We start from the raw sequence: 15,239 nt of genomic DNA on the forward strand, positions 1-15,239 counted from the left end.
AACCCAATACCAGTGACGGTGACTCATTCAGTCGGTCAGTCAGTCAGTCAGTCAGATCAGTTTGGCCACTGACAACCCCCCACCCCTTCCCCTTATTCTTCCTGCCCCCTCACCGCGACAGCCCCTCTGTCTGCCGGGGCGCACGAGCACCCACGCAGGTCGCAGAGCACAGTCTGACCCCCTCGCCTCTCATCTTCCTGACGTCCGCTTCCAAGGAGACAAGCACAACTTCAGACAAACCCCCTCCGCCCCCCCACCCCGCCCTCTCTTCCTCCATAGGGCCCTACAGGACAGGTAAGTCTTTCTCTGAGGTCACTTCACAGGTGTGCAGCATGTTTGCTGTGGAATAACAAAATGTGTGACTTTTCGAGATGTGACTTTTTGCCCGCTCCTGCCGCGTGTTTTCCTCCAGCTCTTAACAGCTCTATGCTGATGACACCGGTGCTAACTAAGAATATACAATGCGAACATAACATCGACGTCAGCCGGAACAATGAGTGGAATTCAGTATTAGAATTCTATTTCTACAGAGAAAGGCTGTGTATAGTTTCTATATTAGCTCGGAATCGATGATGTCATTGGTAGGCATCTTTCAGAACTGTCTATTAATAGCCCACCAATGAGACATAGAGTGAGTATAGATGGAATTTGTGTAGTCTTATAATGAGCATTAGTGAGGACCAATGATATGATCATAAGGTTGAAAATGGGTGAAGTGCTCCTTTAATTATAGTATAAAGGTGACCAACCTGCCTGAAGATATTGGGCTAGCAAAGTCAGTATCCTTTATATCACTTTTGAAACTACACTTTTATAGATGGGATTTACTACCTGATATTATATATCACTTATTGTCTTGTAATTCTGAAAATATTGTATTTTACTCACTTTATTAGTATTTTACAGCATTACATTTATATTTTCTACTCCTATTTGCTACTGTATTTCTTTGTTAATTTCACTATTTGCTGTTTTATTGCTTTGTTTATGTAAAGCGCTATGAATTGATTTTCAAACAGTGATATGAATTATAGTATTTATTGAATATAATGTCTTGATGAAAGAAATGGCTGTTTAGCTCATTGACACACATGCAATATCTCTTACTTTAGCGTGTGAACTTTCCCCTGCCTGCCCAACCGTCAACCGTCACACCTGCTTTTGACATTGTCGCCTAGCTTGTTCTCTGCCCGTGTCATTTCAAGCGTATAGATTCCCCATTCTCTTGACGGTGCTGGTTTCCCATGCAAGGTTATTTAAAGGGATGTGCAAACTTTGCCCTTTTCGTCTGTCCCAATAAATTCTACATGCTGCAGCATGCGTGCTGGCGTGTGTTGTGTGCGTTTCTGTATAGGCGTCATGCCGGTCAATCGATAGTCAACACTCGGCATGCTGCTATGTTGTCTCCCTTTTGCATGTCGTTGTTGTTTGTTTGTTCGTTGTTAGTTTGAACAGGGTTGTAGTTGTACTGATGTAAACTGTGTTCTGTGACTTCCTGCCTCCCCAGGGGCAGCCATGTCACAGTTCTGTACCATGACAACCAGGGAGAGGAAAATACAGGCGGCAGCAATCTGCAGGGAGATCCAAGGCCCGGAAGGTAGCAAATCCCTTCCTCCTTTGCTTCCTTGTTTTGTGTCCCCTCTGACCCCGCTCTTCTTCGTCTCTCCGTGTCCCCCACTGTCTCCCCCTGCTCCCAACGGACAGCATTCCTGTGGTGTCCTGTGAGAGTGTGTGCATTCAATATAATGGCATATACTGTAATGTATCACTGTATTTACTGAGCTGGAAGGATAGCCTATGTCCCAGGTGGGTTCAGTTACACTCATTAAAATGTTGCACGTGGAGGCATGGAACACAACACAATCACACACAATAACACACGCGCACATATCCATCCTTGCACTTTCACCGTTCGGCAGTGTTCCAGTCACCAGCCTGCAGTTCCCTTCTATGACCCTGTCTATAAATAAGCAAATGAGAAGTTTTATTGGCCAAAGTAACTAATCCCTTTGTCATCGTCCTTTGAACACACTATTTCAGGGTGAGGACATCTGTGTAACTCACTGGGATGGGGGAGGGGCTGAAGGATACTGACAGCTGAAGTATATTCTGGCAAATCTGGAATGTGCCCCTTTGGTATAGGCCGATGACATCACCATGATTAGCATGCATTTTGCTAGCATGTGGCACTGACCACAAACGCTGGACATGTCACTGGACGTGAGCGGCTGACAGGAAATGAATAGAATAATTATTCCTCGTTTATCATATTGGCAGAAATACCAAGTCAGCAATCCATGTACTGTATGCTAAGTGGGTTTTTTTCTCTCTTTTTTTGCACAATGTCAATAGCTGTGTTTTAGAGTGAGAGCCACACCTAACCTGAACAAAATCTATGTTGTCAGGATGGTCCAATTTGTTTGCAAGGATATACAAAACATGCATCTTCATACTAACATGTAAAAGTTCAAGTGGTACTTCTTTACACACACACACACACACACACACAAGCGCACACGCGCACATGCACACGCACTCACACTCACACACACACTCACACACACACACACACACACACACACACACACACACACACACACACACACACACACACACACACACACACACACACACACACTTTTACAGTGTACAAGTAAGGCCAACAACAGACACGTGTGAAATATGATGGCAGAATAAACAAGCCATCTCTTCCGTGTCTCTGTGTGTTGCTAGGTGCTGAACTGGACCTTGGGAAGAAGCTGAGTGTACCCAAGGACATCATGTTGGAGGAGCTTTCTCTGGCCTCCAACCGGGGCTCTGTTCTCTTCAAGAAGCGCCAGATACGCTCTGAAAAGTTCACCTTTGAAAGCATACAGAATCAAACCAACGCTGTGACCATTCTGACCAATGTAAGTTTACTGTGTGGTTCACAAGCAAACACAATGGGGTGTGTGGTGTACACACATAATGTCAAGTGAGATAAGGTCACAACACTGAGAGACTGATAGCAGCCCCGTTAGCAGCCCCTAGAGGCCGTGCTACTCCTTGCAACGAACCTGAAAGTGTAGGCTCAAGGGTGCTGCTGCTGCTAGATTAGAATAAGCAAGTGCCATCCGTGGTGTGTCACCAACATTTGTAGGGGTCATCCTCTAGGGAAGACCCCCTACTCCTTCTGTGTCCACAGATTTTGTTTTGCGTGAGTGCTTTTATATCAAATATAATATGAATTTCCCGAGCGCTTCGAATAGTGCTTATTGTAGTTAGGTTCGATGTTCAAACCTTCCCAGACATTTGTCCTGCTTTGATGTGTAGCAAATGTTGTTGATCATAGTTTTATATTAGTGTAGTAGAACATAGCTATTTTCACAATTATTCAGAATAGCGCTTATAACAATGTAACTATTTCAGCCAGGAGAGTGTCTCTCGCCACTTCTTTTAAGCTAGAAAGCCTGCACATTTTTTGGGGGATTTGTTTATTTTCTTGGGGGAAAGAGGGATTTTGTTTTAAGTTGTCAACATTTCCTCAGGAAGTTCTGGAATAAATCATCACAAATATCTCCACTGGAATGAAAGCTGTTGGCCAGCTAGGACTGCAACACATTACACTGAAGTCTTACAAAACATAATTTCCTGTGTTGAAGGCGTATATGCAGCTGGGCCTTGTTCTGCTTGATGTTGCTGGAAATCGGGTTCAAATACCTTTGAAAATACTGGCTCACCTTGATAACATTCCAGCTACTGTAGGTTCCTGAGTGATGTAGCAGAGGTTATTTATTTCATCAAACTCATGCCATTCAAAATCCCATGGCCTCATTTTGTATTACCTTTTTGGAACACAGTTCTTATGTTATGCAGGCACGTGCACACATGTGGGGCTTGAGCCCCTGCCCTTTTAACTATCTGTGGAAAGTGCCCTCTTCAGACCATGAATGCAGTGATTTACTATGGTGAAAGAAACGCAAATGCCCTCTTTCCATGCCATACCTGAAGGCAGCATTGAAGAGAATCGCCTTGTCCAAACTCTCCTGAACTTGAATGCAGCATTTTATGTTGAAAGAATTTCTCTCTGTGTAGAAATCCATAACCTACGCCACATCTCCAGTATTGACTTGATTATGCTTAGTTTAGTTATAGTGTTAGGTCAGATAGAGGTATTATTGACCAGCTCCATATATGGAGATCTAGGTGATGATCCAGTCATCTCCATGTATGGATATCCAGGGTTTGATGAGGTCAGTGTTGTGATCTTCATATATGGAGAACCAGGTGATGATAGTCAGCCGTCTTGATTTGCAAATTAATTCTGTCTTGGCCATATGGAGTGTCCATATATGGGCATTGCCCAATATGGGCATTCCCAGAGATGCGCTTAATATTGATGACATCGGGACAGGGATCTCTTTTTATGGGCATAAAAGGGACAGGGACGGAATTAATTTGCAAGAGTGACTTGTGTCGCGGCAACCACACTGGTTAGACTGACACAATATGTCCATATATGGGCATTCCCAGATATTGGCTTAATATTGATGGGCATAAAAGGGATTCTGTTAGGGTGGTTGGCCTAACAGGGCATCAACTTGGGAATCAGATGTAGAGGTCAGCTCCATATATGGAGATCTAGGTGATGATCCAGTCGTCTCCATGTATGGATAGGGTTTGATGAGGTCAGTGTCGTAATCTTCATATATGGATATCCAGGTGATGATAGTCAGCAGGACTGATCTCCATATATGATTGCCAGAACAGGCTGTCTTGGTCATAATATGGAGCGTGACAGTAAACAGTGTGATGTCAGAACAGCTCAACTATAGACATTGGAGCGTTACAGACTGACAGACTGACTCACTGATGGACAGGATGTGACGGTTGTCATAGTGAACTGTGACCTACGGTCGTCACAATTAGACGTTTGCGGATTTCAAAGAAATCCAAACTAAAACAAGACTGGATCTGAAGTGCTGGAAGGCTTTTAATCTTAACAATGAAGAGACAGGAGGCATGCAGACAACCTTGTGTCTATTTAAAGTTTTTAAACATCTTAGAGTAATTCATGACCACATTTATAATATCTTAACCGGTGCAAGAATAAGAACCATTGAGTCTTGTTCACTAGAGAATGGTTTACTTTATTAAGGCCCATTCCCACTGGGCCAGATAACAGATATCTGGAGATATTTCTCCAGATATTTTTCCATTCAAAGTGGATGGTAGATACAGATAAAAAAAATATCTACCACAGATATTTGCCACAGATACTTTTATCTGTGGCAATTTTCTTTTTTATCTGTATCTACCATCCACTTTGCATGGAGAAATATCTGGAGAAATATCTCCAGATATCTGTTATCTGGCCCAGTGGAAATGGGCCTTTAGACTGATTTAATTCAAAAGGCAACAGTATTACTGGTTGAAATATACACTTTTCAAAGCTTGAAAAGGCATAGAAACATTACTTGGCAAGGAGCTCCCGAATGTAAGTGGTTGGTTATGTGACAATGTTATCTTTGCACTTGGGTAAGTCAGGATGTATTTTATTTGGATCAAGGAAGAGCCTCAGCTGGTTGTTCTGTGGAGTGCCGTGTGATAGAGTTCAGAGAAAAACATTCTGTTATTATCTTGGATGTGAGCTTGACCAATGTATGACAGGTGAAGCTATGGCCCTTTCTGTTATTTGAAAGGTTAATGAAAAACAAAACAACAACAACGCATTTCTCGCCAGAAGGTTCCTGGATAAAGGCACCATAAAGATGCCATAATGATGACGCATCATTAGCTCAGTGTCATATTGATTACACTGCCTGGCACAATGGGGTAACACAAAACAAACAAACTCTGACACTGCCATGTTAATGCAGGGTCATCAGTCGGGAGCCACCCATCACTGATATTTCGCTCCTTTCATCCTTTCATTGTCCAAAAGAATTTTGTGTATTTTCATTTAATTAGAAACTTCCATAAAATGTATATGAGGTCTAGAAACAGTTCAATTTGAGGGAGAAGTATAGCCAACATTGCTTTACTCTGAGGGGTAACAATGGAATAAAATTCCAAATGAAATCAGAGAATACGTCACATCATTCCAGCCAAGTATACAGGACAACAATGGAAGTATGTCATGTGACTTTATTGTGATATCCTGATAGATTCCTTGACACAGTAGTACAGCATTGTATTTGAATTGATAAAAATCAATCAATCTGATCTAACCTCTTTGACTCCGTTTCATCTCTCTTTCAGAATGGAGAGCTTCTTCAAACTGAGAATGGTAATGCTGGTAGCGAGGACAACCTGGGCGCTGTTGTCGAACATCCTAAGACACCACCCAACACGCCAGACACAAGAACATGTGAATCAAACCCAGATTGTATTGCACCAGGTATGTAATGTAGGCACTGAACTGTGCTATAATAATAATAAGTTACGGTTTTTAAGTGACCTCAGTTGAAAATGAATAATAAGCTAGTATAATGTTGATCGCCTCTGTTCCATCTATCTTACCCTACATCAGTTAGTTCACCAAGGGTCCTAGTTCAAATTGCGTGACAATCAGTTTAACCATTGTACTTGACACCGAGACCCATGGGGTCCCGAGTCAGCATGTCTAGGGTCTCACAGCAGTGCTCTTCCGAGCACAGGTCTCCACCAGGTCACCAGGCCAAGTTATTGTGGCCCCCTGGTGGCGCTATAATCGGCCAACGCTTTCATGGCAATCAGACACTGCATGCATGATTTGTGGCATTTTGTTCCAAAATTGGACCTGCTGGTGGCACTATAACAGGCCAATGTGAAAAGGGTGACATTTGTTCCTTGACCTAGTGGGAATGTGCTTCATGATTTGAGGCATTTTGTTCAAAAAGGACCAATCCTGCAAACTTTGGAAGCCAATGTTAGCCAATTAGGATGGAATATGAAATATAGGATAGATCCGTCTTTATCATATGACTATAGAGATGCCTGGGTACTGATTTACGTGATTTTTGGATAAAATCTGAAAGAGTAATATAAAAAAATTATGTTTTACATAAGTCGGCCTCCTGGTGGCGCTATAAAAGGCAGATGTGAAAAATGCAGGGCAGAGATTTTTCCTTGGCCTCTAGGGAGTGCGTGTACAAAGTTTTACACTGATCGGTTATAGCTAAAAACACGAATCGGTCTGTTATAGCGCCACCATGAGGCACACACACAAACATGGATGGAGGGACAGGGGGCAAAAAATAGTCCTGGCAGAAAAGAAAAAAAAGAATTAAGCAATCTTCTCTTTCATCTTCTCTTCGGGCCCCTGGTAAAAACTATTTTCAGATATAGGGTCTGTGGCCAAATACTACATGTTAATTTGGGGGTCCTTGACATGAAAATGTTTGAGAACCACTGCCCTGAGACCATTGTCATGGATAATGTTTTAGAAACTGCTCGCTATCACTTAGGGTGACCAGATCCAAACTGTTCATTTGAGGGACAGAAGTACCACCTTGTGTGGGACAATGTGGGACGGGCGGGCGGGCAGGGAGTTAATAGCAAATTATTACTTAAGTTGCTAATAAATGCTTATGCTTTGATGTCATATTCGACCATAGCCCTAATATTCGACCATAGCCCTAATACTGCCTATTACTTTGTTATTTACCCCCCTATAGGGGATATTTCTCTTGTTATTTTAATAACAGTCTTAAAAACATATCTTGCAGGTAAAAGAGACACTGAGAGATTTACATTACAATGGAATGTCCTATAACATATTAATATAGTAGTCCAGTGTGGTCCAGTCTAGCTTGCTGTGAGCTCATGTTAAAGAGCTCTTCAGCAACAATCAGCGCACCTATATCAACACCTGCCAGTCACAATGTGGGACAGAGTCTCAATTTGGGGGACGCCTGAAAAGTCATGGAAATGTGGGACTGTCCCTCGCAAAGGGGGACATCTGGTCACCCTGCTATCACTGCAATACGGAAACTGTAAGAATCTCTAATGATTGTAAAAAAAAAAAAAAGGCAGAGGGCGGTGTGGGCAATATAAGTGGGCGAAGAGTGCTTGGATATTTTATTTGAAACTTTACGAAATGTCTGCAATTATATTATCTATTATGATTTGCAGCACATGCTATCTTGCTGTTAAAAAAAGGATCCATGTGTTATCCTTTCTTCTATGAAGTGAGAACATTTTATCTTGGCTTGGAATCTCTTGGCCCACGGCAGAATAAAATGACGGGTTTTTCTCACCATTCGCTCTCTCGCTCTGCCTTCTCGTTCTCTCCATACTCCACCCGCTCTTTTAATTTTCTAGTGCCAAGAACGTTCTCTCTTATCCTCTACCTCTTTTTTTTTTTTTTTGCCCTCTTTTTACGATCCGCTGTGACTGTCTTTTTTATAATTGGCCAGTTTTACCCACAGGAAACGAGGAGTGTATCCTGTTTGCCCCTTCCTGGAGATACTGATACCGTTGAGATAAGCCTGGCTGGCAGGCACCCCTCCAATACCTTTCAATTTAGCCAAGTAGACACAAAACCAACACTGATTTAAGGATGAGCACATGGACCGAGAATGCAGTGCTATTTCTGGAGCTTACGTTCATTAACCACCTCCCCTACTCTGAGGTGTTGGGTGGACCCGTTCCAGAGGCGGAGGGAATTAGGTCAGAGAGTATTGGGTATCGATTGAGTAATAGATCTTGAAATAGCTCACACCCGTGCCCAGGTGTTGTACAGTAGGCGTGTGTCTAAGTTAAGTCGTAAAGCCGCCAGGCACGGCTCATATAGATTCACCTAATTCAGCTGTCGTAATGAGCAATGATATGGAAGCTCAACGGGAAATATGTAGTCGGCAGTTACTAAGATTTCCGTGCTAAGCTTTGCACTCTTCTGCAAAAATGTGATGAGGTCAGAAGTTCAGAACTGGTGGATGACCTCATCTATCTATAGGCTACTCAGGCTACTAATTTATCTGAGCCATGTCCTCAGGGGCGTCACACCAAATTCTGGGCCCTGGGTACAAGGATTCACTGCGGGCCCCCCATGAATGTTAACTATTGAAAAATAGCAGATATACAAGCTCACAGCGCGGCACCGAGTGCCGCGCTGCGAGCTTGTATATCTGCTATTTTTGAAAAATTGTGAAAATGTGTGCAAGAAACCTATGTCAAGGACCCCCAAGCCACAGACCCCGATCTCAAAATATTTAATTCCAGGGACCCCCAGAAGCAAAATTTGAGTTAGAAATGTTCGCTTAAAAAATACATATATTCAAAGATTTTCACACATTTTCACAACTTTTCAAAAATAGCAGATCTACAAGCTCGCAGCGCGGCACTCGGTGCCGCGCTGTGAGCTTGTATATCTGCAATTTTTCAATAGATAAAGTTACTAGGGCCCCTCCACCTTGGGCCCTAGTAACTCAGTCCCACTTTCCTACCCCTTGTGACGCCCCTGCATGTCCTACCGTAGAGCCAAATTAACTGGTGGAATGACTGGAAATCTGCGATTTAAAGTCATAGCCGCTGTGTCGGCAGTGACGATATAGGCCTATAAAGCTATAACTTTGAGCACTCCTTTACTGCCCATATACTGATGGACCTAATTCTTTAGTGCCGTGAGAACTCTCTCTTTATTTTATTTGCCATGTCAGTTTGACCCGAGGTGGTCACATTAATGTCATACAATCCTGTTAGTTCATTCTTTAAACACAGTATATTGAAGGAAAAAGACTGTATCTGGTACCCACTGAGTATTTTTCGGGGCTATTAGACGTCTAATATACATCTAAACGCTAGTCTAAAATCGGTCTAATCATCGTCTAGAAATGAACATTCTTTTCTATATATAGACCGTCTATATATAGCCGTTGATAATGTCTAATCAACGTCTAGTGACTCTAGTCTATAAGCAGCTTTGTCTAAAAACGTCTAAAAAAACATTCATTTCTAGACGTTGATTAGTCAGATTTTAGACTGCTCACTGGGAATATTCTGTCATGTGACAATCATTAACCGAAAACATCTTGTACAACCAGTGACCACAGAAGAAATATTTCACCAGCCAAAGACGTTCTTGTGAAAATGTTCTGCAATGGATTTCTCCAACATTGTAAACTTCCCCAGGGTCTCTGCTTGGTCTCTCCTGCATCCTCCTCAGGGCAAAGGGTAAACTCAGGAAGGGGGATTGTGCATTGTGAGTGAGGGTTGGACATGACATGTCATGGTACTCTCTGTTACATAATACTTGAGCTTGCACCCCCCCATGGGTGAAGTGCTGTTTTTGAAGGATACACAAACTCATCGTCACTGTCAGGCAGAAACCTTGTATCTCCAAGTTTCAAATTTGTATGTTTTTTTTTTGTAAAGTAAAGCCATGCACTGCTTCATCATACAAGACTGTCCACAAAACTGGTGAAAATAGCACATCAACAAGCACACAACGCCTCGCAGTGCGAGGTGTTGTGTGCTTGTAGATCGTCTATTTTCACTATTTTAAAATGACAAAACAAACGGGTTTTGAACATTCAAGGTTTCCACCCGACAACAACGACATGTCGGTCTCCCCCATGAGGCCTACACGTGTGCATGTACACACACTTCTGAGACAGAGATAACCATAATCTTCTGATCACTCTCCGAGGTGGTGGCAGGTCATTGATCTGGATTACCCTTCTGCAAGCAAGCGCGAGCTCCGAGAACATGATGACAGCACGGCAGTGACAAACAACATGTCCTGAAGTTTATTAATCACACACAGAGAATACATTGTGTTGCCGGAAGATACATGAGTCATCATGACTATAGGCAAGACCAGTTAGGAATAGGAACATGGATGTGGTACAAACGGTATACATACTGGCCATACAGTTTTGTGATAGGGAAAGAAGCCCATACGCAAACACGTTATCTATATGATTACAAAGCTTAAGAGTGATTACGTATAGTTATGAGAGTAGGCATATGTACAGATACTGGGATGTGGGTCAAGCCTTGTGCATTTTACAACAAAGTGCCTTTCCTTTTTTGCTGTGAACCATTAACCGTTTTTTTATTGCCTGAGGGGGTAGTTGGAGACCTGTGGAATTGCGCTAATGTGATGAACAGGAAGGGGTGGGGTGGGTCACCTATATTCTCAATACAGTTTAAGTGCAGTGTTCTTTCTGAGATTTCATGTGCTGCTTTTGTCCTTATTTTCTTTTAACTGTTTGGTTTAATGTTTGTACGGTATATTCTGACCATTCTCTATCTCACCTAAATGTTATTATATTGTCACTGTCGTGCAGAAACCTCGTATCTCCAAGTTTCTGTACGTTTCTTTCGTAAAGTAAAGCCCTGCTTCATCGTACAAAACTGTCTCACAAAACTAGTGAAAATAGCAGATCTACAGGCACACAACACCTCGCATCGGCGTTGTGTGCTTGTAGATCGGATATTTTCACTTGTTTAAATCGTTTTTTTTATGATAAATACAACCCGACAACAACAATATATTTCAGTTCAATATTCCTCATTGGCATGAGGGTGAAATAATAGCACTATTGCTCAATCAACATTCTCACATAAACAAAATAAGAACAATCAGTGTGTCATCTCTCAGGATATGGAGGTCCCTTGAAAGACGTCCCTCCAGAGAAGTTCAACTGCCCAGGCCCAAAGGCCTACCGCTCACCCTGGGAACAGGCCATCATCAGTGACCCTGCCCTGGCAGAGACTCTCACCAGCCACATGCCGGAACCCTCCACCCAACCAGAGCTCCCAGGGTACAAGTGCTTCAACAGGTAAGAACAGTACTGTTAGAAACACAATGCAAATGTTTATGTTCCTCTAGTCCAGGGGTCTTCAACGTAGGACCCCTTAGCAGAGAGAGAGATGAAGCAGGGACCCCTATACATATTGTATAAATGTGTGATGGAGATTATCATCGATTTCATAGATAGATTCATAGACATGTTTGACACTTAACCACTTAAAATCATAAATCGTTGCTACTTAGTGAACTTGACCTTTCACTCTTTACTTGTTCTGCTCTTTTTTTACCTATACACCAAACTTTGCCAAGCGCAAGGCGTTGAGAGCTTGTAGATCGGCTATTTTTGGCTGAAGTTCTTGTCAGAGTATATGCGAGGGTTCAATTGTTCATTTAAAATAATTATCATTTCACACAAGGATTTGGTGGCCCCCCCTGCAGTAACTCTGAGGACCCCCTAGGGGTCCCGGACCCCCTGTTGAAGACCCCTGCTCTAGTCTGCACATGCAATGGAATTGAGTTAATCAGATGCACACTGTATTATACAAAGTAAAAAATAAAGAAAAATAAAAGTAAAACTATGATGACAAGTGGAATCTCATTGAAGACCTGTCTAATTGCACTGCCACGGAGGCACGGTTGCACTTGCCAGTGATCGATAATGTTTGCGGGATAAAGTACAGGGTGTGCTTGGTGTTCATTGAGTATTCCAGATGATATACAGAACATACATTATACATTATCCTAATGAAAATACTTTTGAATAATGGTGGTGTAAGCATCAATCTTTTCTCCAACCCATTTCATGCAGTGCCTCCATACAAAACTTTACATGCAGCACGCACGCACACACACACACACACACACACACACACACACACACACACACACACACACACACACACACACACACACACGCATGTGTTGTGCACGTGCACGCACGCACGCACGCGCACACACACGCACACACGCACACACACACACACACACACACACACACACACACACACACACACAGGTATTATGCACCTATTCTTTATTTCATTAATTATGCATACGTGTGTATTTGTATAAACGCTGAGAGAGCAGAACTAGCGCTGCCCTTCAACCGAGTCGTTATTGTAAATATGCCTGTAAGCCTACTGCTAACTGCAGCCATCTCTCAGAATAATGTCCAATGGCCAAATCCTTTGTAGCTTCTCTTTAATTGCATGAATCATTTCATCTGTCACCTCTCTCCCTCTCGTTAGTACATGACAGCTACTGTTAACACTGTCAATCCGTTGAAACCTCCAGGGTGGCCATCCCATTCGGCGGCTTCAGCAACTCCTCAGCACCTCCCGTTGCAGTCAAGAGGCTCCCGCTTGACCTTCCGGCCCCCCCTGAGCTCCATGAAGACACGGTAGTCAAGCGACCCACCTTCAACAGAGCGCCTCAGGGCTGGGTTTCGGCCTGCGGCCCCGTCTGTCTCCCCACGGTTCCCGTTGACCCTGTGTTCATCCCAGAGTCAGAAGACCTTTGAGCCCCTTGAGTCAGTGGTTCTCAAACCTTTCTCATGTCAAGGACCCACAAGTTAAAATGTATTTGGCCTCAGATTCCCATCAGAAAATATTTTGTGCCAGGGACTCCCATACAAGATGTGTGTTCTTAAAATGTTTAAAACATTATTTTTCTTCTTTTTTTTATAGCCGATCTACAAGCTCACAACACGTTGTTGAGCGACATGTTATGAGCTTGTAGGCCGGCTATTTTCAAAAGCTAGGTTTAAAGTGGTTAAACACATGTTGATGCTATTAACTAATTTTGCTGCTTGTGGACCCCCTGGAACCCCTTCAAAAACACCTGGGGGTCCCTGGACCCCACTTTGAGAACCGCTATCTTTAGTAGTAATCGTGAGTCTCCCGCATTTGTTGTGGTGGTTGGGGTAGGCTTTGGCTCGATCAGAGCCGGGTCAAGTGTCAGTGAGGAATTATCCCACTGTCTCTGCTGAGGTGAGCTAGCCACACGTGTACAGGAGTAGAAAGTGTGATTCACTACTTTTCAAGGCCTATAAAGTGTTCCACTGCACAGTGCACCGCAAGTATTTTAATCAGCTGGCATAGCCAGAGTTGCTTCTACAATATATAGAATGTGCTGTATATTAATGTGTTTGAGAATTTGTATCTTACCTCTGTGCTTATTCATGTACGAGAAAGATCCAATGCTATTGTTTTGGGCTTTAATGGGTGTTGAAAAATACGATTTTGCAGTTAGCCAAATAAAGATACACCTAATACTCAAGTTTCAAGATGTATTTATTGTTACATCTTTTTTACAGGTAGTCCGGTACATACAGTATGAGTATTTCTTTTTACTACTCTTGTTCTTGACGGATATAGAGAGACACATCAATGTACATGTAGTGTACAGTGAACATGAAGGAAGTTGAAATGTGTAAATTCTTTCCTCCGAGATATGTCATGAGGAAAACTGGAAACCCTTTCGGTTACAGCTGATTAAAAATTACGTCACACTAAAATTAATTTGATATAATTCTCATAAGTGATATTAGTAAATTCCAAATATTATCAAAATCTTCCGCGGCACTTTGAGAAACCCTGGCCTAAGCAATGTATGAATAACCTCTCCCCGGTGAGTGTCTTGACTTCAACAACTTGACTGAATGATGCCACAGCTGTGTACAGTAGCCTAGCATGCAAACCCATCACTTATCACATGCAGAGAGCAGCCAGAGATACATGTGAGCCAGTATACTGTAACATATAGGCTGCCACAAGGTTACACTGCCCAGCCTGACGAATGGAATCTGCTTCACTGATGCGGGTTGACTGATATGTCTCTCACCTTTCGGCTATGCTTATGTCGCCTGATACCACATGATGCAATACATGCGATGACGGATGGTAGAGTTGCTTGATGCGCTCTAGTGGTCACATCTATCTGTCTCTCTATTCATCACAAGTTTTAGACACTTAAAGGACAACTTCAGACAGCTTTCAACCTTTCTCCATATAATTGCTCCTCCTCACTAATGCTCATGATCATAATATGGTACCATTTTTGTGTCTCAGAGGAGAACGACGGACACTTCAGGACCCCGCCTACCAGTGACATCATTGGTAGGCAGATTTGGACATTTCAAACATGATTTTATTTTTTTATTTTAATGCAAGAAAAATGGCTTCTATTATAGCATACTAAGGAATAGAAAGTCTGCTATTAGTTTGGATTCCCCAGCGAGTATGTCACTGGTAGGCGGGTTTCTGAAATGTCCACAGACCTCCTCTGAGACACAGAATGAGTAGACAAATCTGTACCATATCATAATGGGCATTATTGAGGACCAGCTATGAAGAACGTTAGAGAAGGGATGAAGTCAGGAGTCCTTTAACTCAGCAGTTCAGACAGCCATGTCTTGGACTGAAATACAAAATAAATACTGCAGAACAAAATAGCAACAACAGCACATCAGCAAAGTAACAGAGCAGCAGCAAGCAGAATGAGCAGGTAAGCAGGAAGGTTT

At 42.7% G+C, this 15,239-nt stretch overlaps 1 protein-coding gene across 1 annotated transcript; it reads left to right on the forward strand.

Moving 5' to 3' along the window:
- Positions 1 to 1,515: 1,515 nt before the first annotated feature.
- myoz2a (myozenin 2a) lies at positions 1,516 to 13,238 on the forward strand (the record flags this gene model as incomplete). The annotated part of the gene is made up of 5 exons (XM_080741510.1): positions 1,516 to 1,597; positions 2,734 to 2,909; positions 6,241 to 6,379; positions 11,567 to 11,747; positions 13,013 to 13,238. 5 exons carry the CDS (start codon positions 1,516 to 1,518, stop codon positions 13,236 to 13,238), a joined length of 804 nt encoding a protein of 267 aa, XP_080597636.1.
- Positions 13,239 to 15,239: the final 2,001 nt, after the last annotated feature.

This window comes from Nannobrachium achirus (assembly GCF_963921795.1).
Source record: "Nannobrachium achirus genome assembly, chromosome: 14".
In the NCBI taxonomy this organism is placed as follows: Eukaryota; Metazoa; Chordata; class Actinopteri; order Myctophiformes; family Myctophidae; genus Nannobrachium; species Nannobrachium achirus.